Source organism: Cupressus sempervirens, chromosome 11 (assembly GCF_028749045.1).
Source record: "Cupressus sempervirens isolate cs-2001-9-10 chromosome 11, ASM2874904v1, whole genome shotgun sequence".
Classification (NCBI taxonomy): domain Eukaryota; kingdom Viridiplantae; phylum Streptophyta; class Pinopsida; order Cupressales; family Cupressaceae; genus Cupressus; species Cupressus sempervirens.
The window spans coordinates 790,804,452-790,827,092 of record NC_143128.1 but is presented as its reverse complement, the minus strand read 5'-3'; the positions used below and the strand labels follow the sequence as shown (position 1 = coordinate 790,827,092).

At 35.3% G+C, this 22,641-nt stretch overlaps 1 protein-coding gene across 1 annotated transcript; it reads left to right on the top strand.

Moving 5' to 3' along the window:
* The first annotated feature begins 2 nt into the window (after window positions 1–2).
* Window positions 3–21,947, top strand: LOC149531970 (branched-chain amino acid aminotransferase 2, chloroplastic-like). The gene is made up of 10 exons (XM_089811329.1): window positions 3–279; window positions 3,457–3,542; window positions 10,926–11,100; window positions 16,754–16,930; window positions 17,024–17,155; window positions 17,615–17,713; window positions 18,429–18,545; window positions 18,705–18,800; window positions 18,954–19,066; window positions 21,645–21,947. Exons 1-10 carry the CDS (start codon window positions 100–102, stop codon window positions 21,760–21,762), a joined length of 1,293 nt encoding a protein of 430 aa, XP_089667455.1. The 5' UTR covers window positions 3–99; the 3' UTR covers window positions 21,763–21,947.
* The last annotated feature ends 694 nt before the right edge of the window (window positions 21,948–22,641 follow it).

The following is a 22,641-nucleotide window of genomic DNA, read 5'->3' as shown; positions in this document are numbered from 1 at the left end:
TTGACCCGGTTTTCTTTGTATTGGTGCGACCAAGGGCGCACAATAAAGCGGGCGAGAGGAGCAGCAGAGGCCAAACAGGTTGGGACATCTGAGTCGATCATGGAGAGCGTGAGCCTCCGCTTATGTTCTCTTCCTGCCAATGACGCCACCATTATTCCTCGGTCTTCTTTTGCTTCTTCGCCTTCATTGCGAAAAGCTGGGATTTTAGGCAGAGCGGGGCGGCTGTTCAGTCGGAATGGTCACGGCATCACGCTTAGGTTCAACGCTGCAGAGAACGAGGTCGCATTTCTAATGTTCTGCACATCTCTTGCCTTGTGATTTGTATTAGATTCGTACATTACATGGATAACTTATTGGTTTTTTTTGGGAATGGCAGCCTTAATCCGAAGTTTAGCAAGATTAATTTTCGAGAGCAAATTTTAACGATGATTATTTGTTCACCTGCGTCATAAATATTTCTTGTGCTTCTGAACCCGTTCCCTCAATATCTATCTGCTCTTTGACATCTTGAATGTCACCGGTTTTATGTTACCTTCGATTTTCCAAATGCCCTCCCACGACCTCCACTACCAAGCTTAAAAGAACCTCTATGCAATACTCTGTTGCCACTTTCATTGTAACATCAAACATTCCTCCACTTCTGCTGAAATAAAATTTCTTTGTCATTTTTCAGTCTTCTGAATTTCCTTGTAAAGACCATCACAGACAACTTATGATCATATGCCTGCAACTTCTACACATTGTACCGTCTTAGGTTTATCTTTATTCCCTGTCACGCTCGCCCCTTCTAATGGGAAGAGATGACCTTCACCCTTTTCTGTTCGATCAGCAATTTTGCATGCATCTCTTCCATAGTCATTTCTTTCTATTCTAATTTCTTAATAATTGGAACATCATGCTCCTTAGGAGCACCTATCGCGCTCTTCAATACTTCCATTTTTTAACGGACCCTTTCCGTACGAGCCCTTTCTCTTTACCTCCATCAATTCAAATTTTATATGCCTCCATAAGGCGACTCTAGTCCTTTTTAAAGACATCTACACACACAGTTTCACACATACCCAATCCAAAAGATTCACACACTTTTAGATGTTGGCTGTCACCCTCTCCTTGACTTGAACTATTTTTATTTAAACACAAATTGCACATGTCCTTTACTCACTTTCACTGAATTGTATAGTCTCCTCTACCTCTACCACTAATCACTCAGTGGAGATTGTTCTTATCCCTTATTCTTCTGTTGGATGACTCTGAAACATACTCCCCTTCATGAGACATCTTCTTTGGTATTGTTTCTTCTCACCACTCTGTTCAATTGCAGAACTTTAACACACTTGAAACAAATCTAACAATCCTCTCAAGACGCAACCCAGCAAGAAAGCCTTGCTTTGGACCACTCGATGCAGTCTAGGAAAGACAATCTAATGAAGGACAATTTGTATCATTTACCAACAGAAGTACGTAGCCAATGATTAAAACCTACCAGCTAAACATTTACCAATATGAGAACATAGTCAACAAAGGCAAGACACCAGTGCCCTATGCATTGGGTCGCACAATCTTCCTGAATAGGCTTCAAAACTTTTGCTCAGTAAAGCATTCAAATTTACACAGTTAAGTATTTGAACAACACATTCTTTAGTCGTTCCTTTCTCTTTTGCTATGCTTGGATGACGTACCTGTGTCCTCTTTCCGCTTGCCACCTGGTGGATGCGCCTTTTTCTTCTGTACATTGTTAAAAGCAGGTAGCTTGCTTGAGACAATATGTTGCAGATGCGTTGTGTTGAGTAATCCAAAGAAATAGCTGAATTGTTAGGATCCTGACTGTCAACCAAATGCACAATGACTCCTACCAGGAATTCCATCAGTCTCCAATCTGAATCAGCTTCCAGCATTCTTTGCACTAGAATGTCTGCAAATAAATGAGGCAAATTGTCAGACTGCATGGAGGGAATAGAAAACAACTACCAAGTACTGAAAGCATTACAGCCTGATAAATTCATTGCCAATGAAGAAAAATAGCCTATAGGAGTGTCCAATGCACCTGCAACAGATTGTCTAACACCTTGAGCACTTAATATCAACACTAGCAATCTATATAATACCTGCAGCAACCTTTTGCATACCTGTAGCGACCTACTAACACCCTCTGACAAACTATTTAAGTTTTTTTGTGGGAAACACCTTGTACTCAAACACAAACTATTCACTTTGAAAAATGTGTAAGATAGGGTGATCATTTTTGTGAAAATTTTATTCTTTCACCCTGCATTATGTGGACTGATGAATGGTCCTACGTGTGCTGAACCTACTATATTGTTGTGTATGCTTGTGCATCAGTAGATGCTTCCTCTGTTAGATGCTGAAGAGATATTAAGAATTCTCATTGTATTGTATCAACAAATTTAAAGCAAGATATCTTATTTAGCATCTTTTCTGGCAGGAAGTAAACAAGATAACAGATTGAATATAAATCTGCCCATCTTTCAAATTATTATCATGGAATACTGATAGTAGGAAAATACTATGAAAATACTGAATAAGATGCCATATTTAGCATGATAACAACCATTTTTTGGAAAACAAACAATCAACATTTTCTACCATTTACATCAATTGAAGCAGGTTGAATCATAGTGGTCATTCCTTTTCTAGAGGTTCTCAACATGAGGTTTGTTCAGTGCTTTTCTCAGTTTTCAAGATGGGGAATGGGTATATGGTTTCCGGGACAGCAATTTTTTCCTAAATTTTAAGGATTGTCGGGGTACAACCTTCAGAATAACTTGAATGAACTAAAAGTAGCTGAAATTTGAAAAAAGTAAAGATAGCATGCTGAACTTGTAATTAAGCTTTCTGAGGGATTGTTTTTGTATAGCTCATCTAGATCTGAAAAAGGGAACTCCCTTCCAAATTCTGAAGTCCAATGAACAGCATTATCAATTATCTATGGCCTGTGTTGTTGTTGATCAGAACACACTGGTCTGGAGACATTTTTTGTAAACTGGAAACAATGTTCCAGAATATGTGATTTAGAAAATAAGTCATATTTTAGGGTTACAATCAATGTTTACATCCCATTTAGGAGATTTAAGTAGAGAAGATAGATCCATTACTGGAATAGATAATCGATAGAAGAGATATAGGGGAAAAATATATGAAATTTATGTACTGGAAATATAAGGGATGTAATGGTTATACATTGATCTATGAATACAAATTAGCAGGTGAGTAAATATTTAAGCACAGATTTTTAGTATAGTTTGTTGTTGATGCACTTCCTTTCTTTTTGTAATATTTTTTTGAAGATTGAAACAAAGAAAAAGTTGGAGCTGGTAATATTTCTTTTGTTGTGAAAAACAAAAGCACACATTGTTGCAGATTCAATGGTAATGAAGTGATATTTGATGTCTTTTTAAACGTATATTCATCTTAACCTTAATCTATTTTTTTGTGCAGCTTGTTAGGGAACACTGCAACCCTTTTTCCCACATTTTGGGAGCATTGCATACCCAAGCAGAAGCTGCAGCTGTTAGCACTACTGAGTGAGTTTTATGATAGTTCAACATGTATTGTATAGTAGCAACAATTATTGGTCTGAAGTGGGTGTTTGTGTGCAATCTATTCCATTTGATCAACATACTTTGTTTGAAACGCATGGCTAGATGCTGAAGTTAAATGATATACAATTTCTTGTATGTGATTAACTATTTCCTAAGTTACCGATTTGGATATGGATTCCAGAAGCGGATACGGGATGTGGGGATTTTTTTTTGGGATGCAAATGTGGGAGGAAACGTGTATATATATATATATATATAGAATATGCAAAGAAATGTAAGAAATATACAAAAAATAATCATTTGATACTATGACTATGAATCTATGATACTTAACCCTTTATCAAAATTTAAGATATTTCAAAATTCATATGATATATGAATATCAATATGTGCTTGTCCAACATTAGCATTGTCTTAGACAATAAGTTAAAATAGGTCATGTTCAAGATTCCAACAAGATAAAAACATAGTTAATGATTGAAGATTCAATCAGTCAAAGACTGCCTCTGAATCATAGGGATTCACAAGAAAATACACATTCTCATCATCATCTCCAATTGCTGAAAGATCATTTAAACCAAACATGGTTCCACTTATGCTAGATGCATCATGTGCCACACTATCATCATCACTGTCTCCGGTAATAAGATCATGAAGTGTTGCATCAAATCTGCACACCCAGGAGCTACATCCCAAAGCTTTGTTGCCCTTTCCTTGTAATGATCATTCTTACGTGACAAAAGATGCAAGTTGGTGTGGACAAAGATCAAGTCCTTAGCTTTCTTGGAGCCCAACCGGTTGCGCTTCACTGAATGGATAAAGGAGTATGTACTCCAATTCCTTTCAGCAGCAGAAGAACTAGCAACCTAGATAGTTGTCACAAAACATACAAATGAAAAAAAATAAAAATTTAAAGAACGTGGGGAACACTAAATAGTAAATTCTAGAGTGCAAGTGTAAACATAAAAGTTTAAAACAAATTTACAAAACAAAATATAGAACTTACTTGTGATAGGACCTTGATTGCAAGAGATAGAAGATGCTTGAAAGGTTGACCATACATGTACCACCATTTGATAGCTGAGCTCCCTTTCTATTTTGGTCCTTTAGTGCAAATGGAGAATTCTTTAACCCTGAAGCAAACAACCCAAATTCTTCCCTCGCTTTTTCATGCATTTTTTTCCAGTGGGAAGAGTCTTGTAAGAGCTTTTTGGCACCCCTCAACAACCTCCTCATCTGCAAATGGTGCAACTCTACCTAGCATACCAATTGCCTCCACACTATAGTACCTAGGAGATAAGGCATATGCAAGGAGGTGCAATGGGGTAGTCATCTTATTCCAACGATGGTGGATAATTGCGTGCACTTGTTTGCATAAGGCTTTGCATTGTGTGGGGTCACTCTCATGTGCTTGTATAGAATGTTTTACCTTCTCAACCATGGTGTCTATGTCATCATACACATCCCTAAGCAAGGTGTATCTGTATCAACAAAACGGAGCATAGTCATGATGGGCTCGGTGAAATCCAATACATATGCCACACGAGCCCACCAACTCTCACTCAAGATCAAATCCCTAATCCTTTGTGCTCTTTCTGAATTTGAGATCTTCCATTTGCCCCATTGATTATTGATGACCATTTGAATTAATGCAACTTTTACCTTGAGGAGTCGTCTCATAACATTTGTATGAGACACAAAACGGGTATTAGCAACCTAAGCAAGTTAACAATATGTCTGTTGACAACATAATTCTAAATTTTAATTTCTAACTAAATTACAAATCCATGAAACTTAGTAATTTTAAAAAATCAATTTACCTTCAGCAACTCCAATTTGGAGTATGTTCTAAAAATGGATTGTGACATGTGGTGGTTGGTCACAAACATCTGTATGTCCTCCCCCTCTTCGTATAATGTCACAAATATCTGTATGTCCTCCCCCTCTTTGTATATTTTCTTCACCCACTCTACTTCAGTGCCAATCCTCTGCACGATCAAGTTAAGGGAGTGAACAGTGCATGGGGTCCAAAACATATGCTCATACTGACTCAACTAAAGCACCCGCACCCCTGCAAATTTTGGCATTGTCTGTGACCGCCTGTACCACATTCTCACTACCCACCATCTTGATGGCCTCGATGAGAATTCTAGAAATGAATTCAGAATCCTTCACTTGCCCCTCACAATCAATAGCCTTCAAAAACATTGCCCCGTTGGGAGAAGCTGCAATCACATTAATCAGTGGCCGGTTTCTTGTATCCTTTAAACCATCTGAAACAATAGTTAGACTCGAAGTTTTCCAAGATTTTTTGATTGGTTGAAGGTCTTTCTTTATATGTGTCTTCTCTTGTTGCAATAGAGTTGTACACACCTTTTCATACCTCGGGTTTGTGTAGTCAACTGGTGATCTTTGATTGCTGCCACCATTTCTTTCCAATATGGCGATCTCACCAAGTTGAAAGGAAGCCCATTCACATAGAGGCAACGTGCAATAGCTTCATTAGCGCGGTCTCTTGCCTCCAATTTAAATGTTGTGTGCAATGGGCCTCTTTTGCAAGTTGAAATTCCCACTTCTTCCTCATCCTCTCTTGGCATAGGTACTTCCAAAAATGGGTGTTGGGAGGATGCAATTGGTTCAGTGGGTGCATGTAGCTTGCTCTTTGAGGAAGGACCTTGATAGTGGCTTTTTTTTTGATCTATCGATCAATGCATCAACAGTTTCTTGTTCTCTTACAAATGAAAGTATTTTTGCACTAGTCATCCCAGTACCATTTTTGCCTTTGCACATTCCAAAACCTTTGCTAGTAGGGCCCATAAAATGAAGCTTCACTTGGGAATATGAGCTATTGAAAGGTTTTCCTTTGTTACTTTGACAATAATTGCACTTCCAATAGTATGAGCCACCTCCTGAAACTTGTGATATCCGTGTTGTATGTCTCCACAAAGGAGAACGTATATCAATTTTGAAATTATCAGTCCCTTCCCCTCCTTGGCCCCCCATCGAATTTTGACTAGCACTACCACCAATATCCATTCTTGCTTAGTTTTTTGCAACCTATTCTATAAGAAAATAAATGAATTTTAATTAGGTCCTAACAACTATGAACATCATGCATACAAGTGGAAAGAAGTGAGAAAAAACTACTAAAATAGATACCCAAAGTTGCTTCTACATATCTTTCAAAATAAAAATTGAAAAAAACTTCAAGAACTTGAGAAAATCATCAAAAACTCTAAAGAATTCATCAAAATACTCAAGAATGGGATTGATCACTTACCTTGAATGATTTAAACTCCTTTGAAAAAGCTATCTCTCCCATTTCGATCAATCTTCTTCGAAAATGCTGAACTTGGCTTCACAATGACAATGAAAACTAGAGACCAAATGAGAAATGGCTATAGGTGCAAAAAAAGTTCCAAAATGAGTTATTAACGCTTCAATATTCACCTTTAGGGTTGTTTTAGGGTTTCATGGCAAAAAAAAACCTAAAAATGCAATTACAACACATATTTAATGGGCAACTTAAGTGTTTTAAAATGTTTTTTTGTTCACTTTTCATGCTGCTGGGCCCGCGGATGCTCCTGTTAAAGTTGATAAAAGATCAACCCCACAGCTCCCAAGAATCACCTGCATGCAAACCCCTGTCACAAAAAGAGAGAAGAAAAGACCTATGGAGGCAGGAGTTGCTAGATCTATAGATGAGACATTCTTGATGAGCAAAAAAAGAGATTGCTATTATCAAAAGTGAATGCATAAAATTACAAAGAGATCAATCCTTATAAAAGGAAATCAAATCCCTAACAGGAAAAAGCTAGGTTGCATTATAATAATTAATAAAAGAATTAATTATTATATGCCTAAAGTTTAGCTTAAGTAAACTAGAGATAATAAGTAACTTAATAATTAAATCAAAATGATTTAATTAATAAGGAAATATTTTATTACTCTAACACACCCCTTAAGATAAACTTAGGGAGTAGCTAAAAACCTAGAAACTACTGCTGAAAGTAAGTTTGGGTCCCGGCAACAAAGGCCTAATGAGATACCCAATCACAACAAAATCTCTATGAAATGGAGAAATAGAGAAAACCTAGTGGGAAAAACTCTACTCCAAAAAGAGATAGCTGAAAAATCTAGTGAAGGACTGAAGAAGCCTCCAGCTAGAGGAATGTCCCAGAAAATAGGAACAAAGAGTGATAATGAAGAACATCACTGAAGCATGTATCAGCTACAAAGCTTTGTCGAAAGATAATTGTTGATCTAAAGAACCTCCATTGAAATAGAACCTGACCAGGCAGAGAACACTGTAATCTGCATCGACTCAGGAGACAAACAACTAAACTCGAAAATGCAGATGGTATAAAACACCAAAGCTTGAAGAGCTGATCAATCGAACCAAGGAAGCATGATAAACAACAATAGAATCCCGCCCCCCTAATGTAGACAGGGTGAGGTGACAGGCAACTGAGAAAGTGGGCCAAAAAAATTGCAAGTCAAGGAATCACGATCAAGATGCACAAAAGAGTACATATGTGTGTATTGAGGTGATCAATCTTAGACATGTCATGAGGCTAATGTCACGAAAGGGACACTCACTAGACAAAGGAAGATGGCAAACAAAGACAAAACATCAACCCCCCATAGCACTTTATTAGAGTAGTGCATGTACAATAAGGCACAAGATATGGTGAATCCCAAGAATACAATAATCTGCATGAGTGTCCTCAGATGACACTACTCGAATCAGAAGGCAAAACAAGGCAAACAACTGAAACGAAAAATACAGATGCAGTATGGCACTTTATCTCAATGCGTTTGCAAGAATGCATACAAATAAAGACCAGAAGAGACATAAGACTGATACAAAATATAGTACAAGTCATGACGAATCATCTGAAGCAACAAAATCGATCCCCGAACTTGAAACAACCAGGATATCCACCAGAATGCCAAAAAAATAGAAGACTAAATAGAATGTGCCTGAGTAGAATTTGGAAAAACAACCAGCATCATTGGAAGGAGCTCGGAAAGAGCTTTCCAACGATATAAAGAAGTCCCAAATCGGAGATCGAATGCTCAAGATATGTCTCCTAGAGTGCAAAATAGAACTTCTAGCTTCGACTGCATAAACAGGAAACCAAACAGCATCAAAAGTCCAAATAACCAACACCATCATGACGGGCTCGGAAAGAGCTTTCCGATGATATAAGATTTGTCGAAAAATACCTCTGTATGACAAAGATACGGCTAAAAAACCACAGATAGCTTTTTAAGACAAAACAAATCATAGAAATGATGGTTTGAAAGCCGTCAAATTTCAGCCCAAAAATGGATGATGTCAGCACTTGCGGCTATCAAACATGCTGCGTCAGTACTTTGCTGATGTCACTGCTGTGTTAGTGCTTTTAATGATGCAGGTGTCCTTTTTAGGAAGATTTAAAAAGGTTTTTTTTTAATTTTAAAAAAAAGTTTTTTGAAACTTTTTTTTAAAAGAAAACATGCATTAATTTTTAAAAGAAGGCTTTCTTCCTTTTTTTTGTTTTTTTGATTTATTTGTTTAAAAAAAATATATCGTCTCGTGAAGTGTGCCCAAATCTCGGAGCAATTTTTGCGCCTTGAATTTCAACTGTGTCCAAATTGGACAAATTTTATATGGAAATAGAGGTTTTTGGGTGCTACGAATCCAACAATGAGGTCCATTTGGGCTCAAAATGCATTAAAAAAAATGACCCCCTCAAATCCAATACAAAATAACTTTGAAAACTGAAACCCTCTGAAATAAAACAGCACAGATCTGAAAGCCAAGAAAAAAATCTCATAAATTGAATAGGGGCATGAAGATTTGGAGTTCTGATACCATGTTGAAGCTGATGAAAGATCAACCCCATAGCTCCCAAGAATCACCTACATGCAAACACTTGTCACAGAAAGAGAGAAGAAAAGAGCTATGGAGGCAGGAATTGTTAGATCCATAGATGAGAGAGTCTTGATGAGCAAAAAAAAAATTGCTATTATCAAAAGTGAATGAATAAAATTACAAAGAGATCAAATCCCTAACAGGAAAAAAAGCTAGGTTGCATTATAATAATTAATAAAAGAATTAATTATTATATGCCTAAAGTTTAGCTTAAATAAACTAGAGATAATAAGTAACTTAATAATTAAATCAAAATGATTTAGTTAATAAGGAAATATCTTATTAATCGAACAGCTCTCGGATGCATCCGGAAGCCCTGCGGATACCTGCGGCTGGCTTCCAACCAGCATCCGTAGGGCTTCTAGAAGCATCCCGCATCCATCCGCATCCGATGCGGAAGCCTCCACCTTTCCATACGAATTGGTATCCTAGTCTATTTCTTGAACCAGTATTACTTTAAGCAAACAAGTAGTTTATTTATTGGATCTTAATTAAGCTGATGGTTTATTGTCAACATAGCTTTAATTTATTGGTAAACATCTCCAGAAACTGAATGGATGAATTACAGAAGAGCTTAAATGTTTTCAAAGTCATCCATTTAGCTACCAGTTAAGTCTTGTGATTTGTAAGGGAGCATTGCGAACACAAGCTGAACCTACAGCTTTTAGGAATACTGCATTGGGTCTAGGATAACTTGATTTCTCTTGATAATTTGCTAGAATAATTTGTCATTTTACTTCATGGCATGCATATGATCTGAATTGTTATATTTCCTGTTGATCAACATGCATTTTTAAATTTCAAACACAGATAAACACAATAATAAAATAATATGTAGTATTTCTTGTACACAAATATTCATTTCTCAAAATGCTATCAGTATAAGTAAATTTTTGTTTTCCGAACATAAATTAAATGGGGGTTTAATTGTCTCCAGAATTGTAATTTGGGCTTGTGACCCTCTTTGCCTGAGTCTTATTGAAAAACACACTTATATCATTCCTTTATCAAAGAAAACTGAAGATATGAATGATAGAACTCAAAGGTTTCCAAAATTCATTGATCTGGATATTGTTGGTATTATATTTCAAGCTTCAAATTTGCAGTAATGATGAATCATTCATGTAGATAACATCTGTGCTTTATTCAGTATAATAATTGCTATTTTTTTTGAGTAGGCAGAGTGCTTTAACTTTTGTGGTAATGCTGTTTAGCTTGTTTACTAGTTTGGTTTGCATTTGAAGTCAAGAAATCTGTTGATACCTTAATTTGATGCATGCTGCACTATATATGCCAAAACTCACAAGTTAAATCAACATGTCAGGCAAACTCTAGCGTTTGTTTCTATAATCTATTTCAAGGTCACTGAACTGTGATGTTTTGAATAATTGTAAAAATCGATAGAATGTAAAGTCGAAAAGCTTTCTGAACTGTCTCTTACACAGGGAGGTTGATGAACTAGCAGACATCGATTGGGATGGCCTGGGATTTGGAATCATGCAAACTGATTATATGTATATTATGAAATGTGGCAAGGATGGAATATTTATTGAAGGAGACCTAACACCGTTTGGAACTATTGAGCTTAGCCCATCAGCAGGTGTCTTGAATTATGGACAGGTTTGTTGAGCTCCAATACTTTATTTTATACAGTTTACTAGCATCAGCTTGTGCATTTTGTTGCGTGCATTACTTCATGCAATGAATTTTTACTCAATGAGTATATTAATAGTCCTATTGCTGCATTAGAAGGTTTAGGAAACCTCATTTCTGGATGTTTTGAATCTTTTGAAGGTCAAGACAACCCCTGGTAATTCCATTATTCATTTTCAACTGCATGAGAGTTGTATTTTGTGGTTACTAGCATGAGGAGGCATGGCAAATGCATATCTTGAAAAATGAGCCCTCTGTAACATGGAGGCCTTCAATAATCTTGGAATGATAAGTTGAATGTTTTGTAATGGGAAAGGCTTTAACCTTGGTGGCATCATTGGATAGGTAATATTATAGCATGTGAGAGATGCTAGGTATTAGGGTCGGATGGGGTAATTGTATCAATGTTTTTTCATCAATATTGGGGTGAAGCAGAAAAAATGGGTCTAAGGAATATGGTTGAATAAATATTAAAACCTAAAATTTCAAATTTATCCCTTTCTAATTGTTGTTTTCACAAGGGAATCAGAAGATTTGGTTATGTTAATTATGTTAATTTGGTAATGTCTGTGTTTGTACATCATGGTGGAGATATAGGGGTGATTCAAAGGAGGTATATGATATCCATGCCCTATATGATAATATAAGGTAAATGGGAAAGGAATCTTTTTACGGGTGCCCACCAAGAGGGTTGCATATGTCAAAAGTTATTTCTTAGAATAATAAATTTATTAGCAGTTGCAGAGATTCTGCTTTCAGTTTTATTGTTCTACTATTTGTGCTTTCAGAAGTTTGTTTATGTGAATTACTGTACTGAAGGTTGACACTCTAATCGGAGGTTAAGTTAATTATACCATTTCCTGAATTATAATATGGCATCAGATTAGAGAAACTGAAATATATCAAGGTTAATGGAATAGGGTGGTATGATGTCTTGTATGCTCATCGTTTAACAAAGACTTTTTTTTTCAGATTCTTGCCTGATAGATCTATCATGTACTACTGGATTTTATTGTTAGCAAGCAATCACTAGAAAATATAGCTTAGAAATCGGGCAGGTCGTGGATGAAGGACTTTCAAAAGATGGCTGTTGCAAGCTACATGCCGATCCAGTATGGTAGGTTATGTCTAGATGCAGTGAGGGAGGAATGTCTTATCCTTATGGCTACAGTTTTCAAGCCTATATGGAATCATTGATTTGATTCTATGCACACAATTCATTGTAGTCAATCAGCGATTCCTCCATTCTGAAGATTACCTTGGATTGATCCAGAACATCTTAGGGATTTAGGGGAACTGTTGATTGTCCTAGTGATTACAAAACTGCCGATCTGACAGAAGCAGCAGTTTCATATGTTTTGACTTCTTGTGCAGTGCAACAGTTGCAAATCAGGTCTCTTCCCCATGTGAATGTTATGTGTGAAGAAACCTGATCAAGTTGCATTTTTAAAGTTCTATAAACCTGAGTCACAAGGTTCGAATTCGAATTCGAGTTCGGCAACTATAAAATTCGAATAAAGTTCGGGAAAGAGTAAAAATTTGGGGAAAAATTCGAATTAAATTCGCCTTATACAATTTTAATTATTTTCTAGATGTATGTAATATATCTTATCAATTATCAATATAGTAAAAATTGCTAAATAGATCTCACAACTTCATAAGCCTGATGAGACATTTATTAAGTACAAAACATAAGAAACATGTGAAATCACAATAGCAAAGATATTTTTTTGTTGTGAAGGTACAATCAAAAGTCAAGACTTCATAGCTTCAAGAAAGCTCGAAGTCATCAAGAGCACTTGGCTCAGATGGTGTAGCATCATCATCAGTATCACTACCCAATTCTTCCTCAAAAAAGTCAGGCTCATCTGCATTTGGTAGTGCTATGTCTTCCAAAGTCTGTTGTTGTGAAGATGACTCATTTGTTGATTTGTTCATAAGCAATTTTAAATTGCTGCGAACATAGACAAGATCTCCCAACTTTCTAGACAACAACTTGTTCCTCTTTTTGGAATGGATGTGGTCAAAACAACTCCAATTTCTCTCACAAGCTGATGAACTTACTCCTTGACTCAAAATTCGAATGGCAAATCGCTGAAGTTCAGGAGTTTCTGCCTCATAGCTCATCCACCATCTATAACTAGGTACCTCATCTCGTGTGCATCATTTTCTATCTTGAATCAACAGTCTCCCATATCTCTTTATATTCTGCTTCCACATTATTTAGTGCCTTTGAATAGCTTCCTTGCAATGGTCCATGCTTTCATAAAGCATTCCAAGGCAAGGAGTGTCGCCATCAACCATGCGGAGCACGTTAACAATTGGACCGCATATACTTAAAACCTTTGCCCCACTTTCCCAAAAGCTACTATTTAAAACAATTTGCTCTATCATCTTCCCGTTACCACTTTTTGAGAGAGTTGAATTTTGCAATGGTCCATGCTTTCATAAAGCATTCCAAGGCAAGGAGTGTCGCCATCAACCATGCGGAGCACGTTAACAATTGGACCGCATATACTTAAAACCTTTGCCCCACTTTCCCAAAAGCTACTATTTAAAACAATTTGCTCTATCATCTTCCCGTTACCACTTTTTGAGAGAGTTGAATTTTCCCACTCATTGGAACAAATTACAGATCTTAAAGCCGCTTTCTCTTCAACCACTCTTCTCAAAGTGATATAAAATGAAGCAAATCTTGTATCACAAGGCCTCAACAACTCTTTAGATGCATGTTGCCTATAAAGGCTCAATGTGAGACGATGATTTCGTATGAAATTCACAACTTCTCTTCCTCTATGAATTACTTCATGTATCTAAGGGAATTTTGCCAAATCATGAAGCAACAAATCCAAACAATGAGCTGCACATGGACTCCAATAAATTTCTGGGTACTTCTGTATAATCAGCTTGCCAGCTTCCGCACAATTTGCTGCACTATCAGTAACCACTTGAACCACATTTGCAACCCCTACTTCAAGAATTGCTTCCTCTAATATCTGAAATATATATTCGGAAGTTTTTTTATGATTCATAGTGTCAATAACCTTCAAGAATACAACATCTTTAGGACAAGCCTCTAAAACATTAATCAGTGGTCTTTGACAGATATCCGACCATCCATCACTCAATATAGTGCACCCTGTTGCCTTCCAAGAGGCTTTGACCACAACTAATTTATTAGTTACTCTATCTTTTGACCTCTCTAAGAGAGTTGTTCTCAAAGCTTCAGGAGGAGGAGGTATGTACCCTTTGCCAAACTCTCCAGCCTTTTGAAATACAACACGATAAAGTGGATTTCTAGCTACATTGAAAGGAATTGCACTAGTATAGAATAAATCAGTGAGTGAATCATCAACTACTTGTTTCTCACATGGTTTCCAAAAGCTATTCAGAGTTCCGCTCTCTTTTATTGCCTTTACAACTTGAGGTAGACATGAAGATGATGGTATAGTTGATGTGAATCTAGAGACATCTTCAATTCTTTGTTTCTTTTGTGCCTTCTTCATCTTTTGTGCAATAGAAGAGGAATGCTCTTTCTCTAAAATCGACCTAAGCTCTTGGGTCACACCTGGACATGCAGTAACACCTCCACCTTTACCTGTTGTAATACCAAGCAAGTGATCCATGACCCTTGTTAAACTTCCAGTAATAACTTTTGGACACAATTTACACTGAGCTTTATTAGGACCAGTTTGAGTCACATGTTTCCATGCCTTCGAAGTTGATTTGTGGGGAGCCATATTACAATCTATAGAATTAAAAACAAAATAATATATTATTATTTCAAACTTTAAAACAAAATAATTCAATAAATAATTTTAAAATGTTAATTTAAAATTAAACATGTTAAAGTTCAACTTTTTACACTAGTAGTTATATTATTTTAAAATTGAAATATACATTTATTAAATATAATATAATATATCTATTTATTTATTAAATTATAATAAAAATTATAAACTTACAAAGCAAAATAAAGTAAACATATTAATATATATCTAATCGACTCTAAACTCTAATATTTAAAAAGTTTTCCAAACTATGTTAATTAAAAATTAATATATCACTATTTTAAGTCAAATTTAAAAAATAAATCAAATATTGAATTAACTATTGCAATTTTGATTACAAAGAATTAAAAAAATTAAATTGATTACAAAATCTATATAAAATGAAATAATTTTTTTAATACAAATTATATTGGTTAAAAACTATATACAAATAATATGTCTACAAATTATATACAAATTATATTGGTTAAAAACTATATACAAATTATATTGGTTAAAAACCATATTTTCTAATGGATCTTCCATATCTTTCATGTCTACTCATTACCTACTTGCTATTATAAATAAAAATGTAAATACAACCTCAAACATATAAATTTACACATGCATATTAGATTACTATTAGAAATTATTTGAATTGATTAAATATTCAAATATTATAGGAAAATAAATTAAACTAAGATAATATGCATGTATCCATATTGATATTATTACAACAAAGTTACAACTACACAAATAAAAATCCAAATTATTACTATGTCACGACACAACTATACAAATCGAAACAAGTAACAACTATAGAAATCGCAAGAAATAAATTTATCATAGACAGGCGTTGGGCGGGCACAGGCAGGCAAGGCAGAGCCGAGAGAACAGATGGGCGTTTTTGCGTTGACCCAGGCGGGCACAGGCGGGCACGACAAAGCCGAGAGAACAGACGGGCGTTTTTGCGTTGACCCAGGCGGGCACGATAGAGCCGAGAGAGGATTTAAGAAAAATGCCTCCTCAACTTAGGACGAACTTATGCTGATTTGCATATATGTGTTGGATTTTATAGACATTTCTGCTCGATAAAACCCTAGAAACTCTGCCGGCAATTTCTAAATTTATTTGACTCTTAAAAGGAACTGCGTTTTTTGGCAGCCGAATGTACAGCGAATTTGAATGAATTTTTTTGGCAAGTTTCAGATTCGGCAATATCCGAATATCAAGCTTGATATTCGCCGAACCTTGTGACATAGCAGTATAAACTATTTTAATGGTTAATGCAAAATCAAGCTCATGTTATAGAAGGATTAGGTGTAGAATTTGTTTTTTCATGTCTCCACAAGCTCCAGGTTGCCTGAGATACATTACTCCTACTGGAACAGTGAGACATGAACTTTCAACCTCACCCTTGCTGTAGTTCTTTTTACTTTTTAAGGATTTCCCATCTATGCTCTGGTGTTCAGTCCCATTTTCATGCTGGCATTGCTGTTCTTAGTCGTTTTCCAGTAGTTTTGTACTTGTTTGCATAAGTCTTTTGAACAAAACTGATTCTTTTAAGCATTAAGCTTGGCAATCAGTTATAGGAAGTGTTTGTGGCGGTAGAAGTGATAAAAATTGGTAATTCAGAATATCTACATCTATCAACAGTTTAGGATCTTTACCACTTTTTTTAGCTATTTATTTCAATTTGCTGTGCTATAGCTTTGGCCTGTCCAATGGCCTAATGAGCAATATGAATTATGTAAGCAAAATCTTAAGGAATTGAATATATTTTTGGAAGAATTGATTTCTCTCGCTGAGACCGAAGCACTTTTAATTTCATGCTTTGGTGTGTACTGTAGGGTTTATTTGAAGGTTTAAAAGCATATAGGAGAGCTGATGGACGTATTGTACTTTTTCGACCAGAAGAGAATGCTTTGCGAATGATAAATGGTGCAGAGCGTATGTGCATGACAGCCCCATCTATTAAACAATTTGTGGAGGCTGTAAAGCAAACAGTCTTGGCCAACAAACGCTGGGTAACACTAATGGAGTTTTTGTGCTTTTCAGTATATCTAATATTGTGTCTAGAGTCCTTTCTGAATAAGTTTAATATTTGACATTGGTTGCAGATACCACCTTTTGGCAAAGGCTCACTTTATGTTAGGCCACTTCTTATGGGTAGTGGACCTGTGCTGGGACTTGCCCCTGCACCTGAGGTTACTTTTCTCATATATGTTTCTCCAGTTGGAAACTATTTTAAGGTTTGTCTTTGAATGCTTCTGAATTAATTATAATGGGTTTTTTTCCTTTGTGCTATGCTTACAAACGGGCAAAGAAAATGCATAACATGGCATGTTGGCAGTGTTGCCTTTAGTCTATAACAAGTGTAATTGTTGAATAAGGTTGGAAATCTGAATTGTCTGGGAATATAGTTTAGGCACCATTCCACTAGTACATGTTTGAGATTAGATAATCTTCTTGTCCACATACTTTTGCCTCTGAAAAATAAATAGATTATTGACCAGAGCATGAAGCTTTTCAATATAAGTATGCATGCAGAATATCCACTGATATGTGAGTCTCTGTTGGTAGCGATGTGATTCTAACAGGATAGAATCCTTGGCTTTATGTTGTCTTGGGATGGAGTTTAATGTGTTATTATTTATCTTTAAATTTCATTAGTGCAGAATATCAATTTGTATCTTTTTCTTTCATAACAGGAAGGCTTGGCACCGATCCATTTGAAGGTTGAAACAAATCATCATCGTGCCACACCTGGTGGAACTGGAGGCATCAAAATGATTGGCAACTATGCACCGGTAAGAAAAAGCATCATCACCAATAATTAGGTATTCATACAATGAACATGATTTCCTGAATCTGTCAAGGGCATCTATGCAATTTTTTCAAGCATAGATGATCTCTTTAGAACCATACATGAAACCCCACAAAATAATTTTAAATGTGATGATGTAAGCAGAAATATTATTACTGATAATTAGTTATTCAAACAATGAACATGATTCCTTGAATCTGGTAAGTGTATCAAGCCCAGGTGACCTGTCTAAGTTTAGAACCATAAATGAAAACCCATAAAATTAATTGAAATGCGAGTTGATTGATGATTAATATGAGGCAATTGTTAAATGGGGAGATTGGTGTGGTTAAGGCTTCTGTTAATATCTACGAGAAAAAAGTAATTAGGTTAACTCTTGTAAACATTTCAAATGCATAGTTGTGCTAACAATTTGGATAACAGAGAACTTAAGCACGGTGACAAAGATCAGTAGAGCCTCTTTAATGGCCATAGAGGGTTAGCAATGGCAATGATAATATAAAATGTAGGCTTTTTAGTATGATAGGTAAAAGAATCTTTTTTGGGCTGCTATGGCCTATCGTTAACAACAAATTAATAAGTGTATTGTAAATGTAAATTAATAAATGTATCTGGAGATGCATAACATATGGATTGCGTTGCTTCATTCTGCCAAAAATATGGATTGCATGGCTTCCATAACAACTTTCTTCTTTCAGGTTTTGCGTGTACAATCTAGAGCTAAAGCAAAAGGCTTTTCTGATGTGGTGTATCTTGATGCAATTAACAAGAAGTATCTTGAAGAAGTCAGTTCTTGCAACATCTTTGTCGTGAAGGTACAACTTCTGTTGACTCATTTTCATTTTTTACAACTTATATATAATCTCTTCCTGGATTTGAAAAATATTAATATTTAGGTTTTTTTTTTCATTTTATAAACACTAAATATTAGTGTTAGTATTTTATAATTTAGATAAACTTAAAATTTCCTGCAGGATAACATAATTTCTACACCAGCACTGCATGGATCTATACTTCCAGGAATTACGAGGAAAAGTATAATTGAGGTGGCTCGTAATCGAGGTTACGAGGTATTTGTATGTGGTTGAATTAAAGTAGGCATTTGTTATGAGGCATTTGTTTGTACAACCACATAGTAAAAATAATAAAGCAGTCCTTGTATGCTATTTGTGATGGAACTAATTCACTATAAGTTTACATCTTTAGGCTACTTATTTATGCAGGTCCAAGAGCGTTTGGTATCTGTAGATGAATTGCTTGATGCAAATGAGGTGTTCTGCACTGGAACTGCAGTGGTGGTCTCTCCGGTTGGCAGCATCACTTATTTTGATAAGAGGCAAGTAAACTTATATGGGGCCTTATTCATTTCAAACTGTTTTGTAATGACCCTGCTCAAATCTGATTCCAAAATACTGATAAAGGTTCAAGAAAACACTTTGCATACAAGGGTCATATGACCGATATAAAATTTTAGTTTGCTTTTATGGCTCTTTCCTTCACTTAGCATCAATAAGAATGTTTGCAAGCAGACTCTGAATTGACTAAACAATGACCTAACATGAATGTGCAACTAATTTTGGCAATATACAATGCATATATATGATCTAAACATGAGAAATGAACACCTACAGCCAACTGGCATTTTTACAAACAGTTGGTATGCAAATTAACTAGCTAATAAATAATGATATTGAATTGCTCAAATGACACCAGCAACTATTATCTCCTTAATTGCAATGAATTTTTAATACAATGCTCATGAAATATGGCCAAGACTTTTGGCATTTACATGGATTACAAAAAATGATAATGTTGGTATAATGCACACCTACAGCTGAAACTTATAACACCTAAATGCAATGCTAGCAAAGGAATCTGGTTGTAGATGGCTGTAATAATTTTTTCCAATATTGCTTTTTCTGCTTTGCTTTTTTCAATCTGTTTTTTTCACTTGCTTTTTTCGGATTTGTTTTTTTGCTTTGCTTTTTTGAACTGCTTTTTCGGACTGCTTTTTTCGGATTTGCTTTTTCGGACTGCTTTTTCGGATCTGCTTTCAAAAACTCAAACCCTCAAGTAGTCTGAGTATACGAATTAAGCTCAATTTGAAATGGCCGAATACCACTTCCAAAGTGCAACCCTTCAGAAAGTCTTTCACTTCCTCAGTTATGCAATCTCTTGAGAGGTATCGTTCTCAAGGATTATGCTGAATATTTGCAGACTATCAAGGTCCACAAATGCTCATAGAAGATGTAGTTGAGTTACCAAATCCCGTGTATCCAAATGGAAGCCCAAGCCCTCTATTTATTTACTTTTCTAAGAAGTTACTAAAGACTTCTAGAAGCATCCTTTTCTAAGAAGTTACTAAGAACTTCTAGAAACATCCATTATAAAATCCCATTATAAGGCACTTTTATAATAAATAACTTTATTAAAAAGTGCAACTCAACTTAGAATTATAACATGTAGGTCCCATATAAAAATGATGATAAAAGATAAATAAAATAATATCTCCAAGAGCATAATGAGCCATCCAATCACTAAATAAACACCAAAATGACTCTCTCGTCACAACCACCCGTCTACGAGAGTCCGTGATAGACTGATTCGGCACGCAAAAAAATGTCAGCCAAAACGGGGACATTACATGTTTAAAATTATAGACATAGCTGGCAGAGCATATTATATGACTAATTCATGTATTATCCCATTCAACATTTCTGATTTCAAACTGACATCTATTAATTATCTTGTCATTAGCAAAACAAATAGCATTTTAAATGCTAGTTATGAAAAAATGTATAAGAAGTAAAATGACAAAATTGCAAACACTAAATACGTGAACATTGAATATCAATAGAATATTAATGAGTAGCATGATATCAATAGAATGTTGGCAAATGAATTTCTTGAATTGGCAAATGGAAGATTTCTATTATATAAAAAATATCATAAAGATGATCATAATGAGTAGCACGATATTAAAACAAATACAAAATGTAGTGAAGGGGGACGCTTGTAATTGTCCCTTCAAACAAACTCCTCATCGCCGGAACTCAGTACAGTGGGTATAAAAACATCAATTTGATTCCACGTTTCACCATCAATTTCTTCATTGCTTGAGGTTCTTGGAGCAGCATTTACCTCTTGTGTTGCCTTTGGATTCTTCATTTTTGAAGCATCTCACTCTCAAATTTGACATGTTTGATTTCCCTTTAAATGTGCTTCAAATTGATTAAAATGCTTGCAAATGGCCTTGGATAACCTTGGGAGGCTGTTTTCTCTCTAGAGCAGCAACCAAATTCAGACAAAATTATTCTTTTCCTTTTTCACACTGCGGGGCATCTTATACAGCCATTGGCACGTTTTCATTAAAATTCTTCTAAGTAAAAGTTGTAAAAACAAGCAGAGCATAAATACTGCTAGTTTTATTACTTTCAGTGAGCTTTTGGTGAGTTTTGCATTAATGATTTAGCCAATTATATTTTGTTCTATTCCTTGGTCACTACTTCCCTATACCACTAGCATAGATGTTTTACCTTGCTGGCCTTGTCGCTTATACCACTCACATGTCACCCTACCGTGGAAAGAAATCTGACAATGTTGGAAGAGATTTTAAACATCAGAACTATTGAATAGCTCACAGTTTTAAATATAAAGATTTCTATCTAGATTAATTATGTGTACAAAGACTTATAGCTGAAACATTCTTGGAAAAGGCATTCTACTAGCAAAATTTAAACAAAAGCTTACCATTAAATTTAGATTGAAAAGTTCCCTAACAGATATCCATTAATTTATTCATTAAATGAACTAAAATGCTTTTTCTTCTTAATTGAAAAGCGTTGTAGATGACTAATAATAAAATATATGCAATATATTAACACGATCTTGTTTTTACTTTTTGCTGCCCACAGTGTGGTCTACAAGAATGGAGTTTCAGGGGGAATTGCACATGAGTTGTATTCGGCTCTTACAGGCATTCAGATGGGTTTGTCTGAGGATAGCATGGGATGGACAATGGAGCTGAATTAACTTGTTGATTTGAAGTCCTTTTATGATAATGACGGGTTGTAGAAAACTAATGTTATTAATCCTTTCATGAATCTTATTCGAACTTAAAGAATGTAAATAATTTTTTGCAGGTACTCTCTTAGAAATATATGATGAATAACTTTGTTATCCCAGAGTTAAATGTAATCTTTTCTATTTGCCAGATATTTGCAAGTTTTGTCCTAAATGCAGATTAAATTATCTTGGTGGAAAACATTAATATTGTCTAGGATTGATTGCATATAACAAAATAAAAGCAAGGAAGATGTGATATTATTGAATTTGTAGCAAAAATTTAAATGTGCACCATCTAATCAAGTAGTTCTACAGAAATGCTGCATAGATCTATAGCTGTCCAAGAGACATTTTCATTGTTAGAAAAGTAAAGTCGAGGATTAACTTATAAAGTTGGACCTTTTTTCATTATGCACTGCTGGTTTGATGTTATGTAGATTTTAATTTCTTCCCAATGATGGATATAGTGTGCTTCAAAGCATTGATTTCAAGATTATTTGATGTTTTATCAAAACTTAACTATAATTTTCGAGTGAATCTCATATCCATATTTCTTAGTTGTAGTTCTCAATAACTCATCCTTCAGGTGAATGAATTGTTCACTTAGCAGTCATTTTATCTAGGTGACACTTTTAGGAGGATGCATAGCAACATCCCAAGGGGTCACCCATTTTAGTACCACTCCGACCAAACTCTGCCTAACCATGAAGTTTCCCGCAAGTTCCATTTTAGTCAGCTTTTAAAACTATTTCTAAAATCTTCAGCAAGTTCTGTTCTTTATGAACAACTCATTATAGAGATCAGTCATTACCAATTGTGTTTTTTAGGAGGGTGCCTATTTTTCTG

What these genes read in the sequence shown, in the direction of transcription:
- LOC149531970 (XM_089811329.1), top strand. Translation starts at nt 100, where the DNA reads ATGGAGAGCGTGAGCCTCCGCTTATGTTCTCTTCCTGCCAATGACGCC. An exon ending in GCAGCTGTTAGCACTACTGA is followed by an intron (nt 3,543 to 10,925) that starts GTGAGTTTTATG and finishes TCTCTTACACAG; the next exon opens with GGAGGTTGATGAACTAGCAG. An exon ending in TCTTGGCCAACAAACGCTGG is followed by an intron (nt 16,931 to 17,023) that starts GTAACACTAATG and finishes CATTGGTTGCAG; the next exon opens with ATACCACCTTTTGGCAAAGG.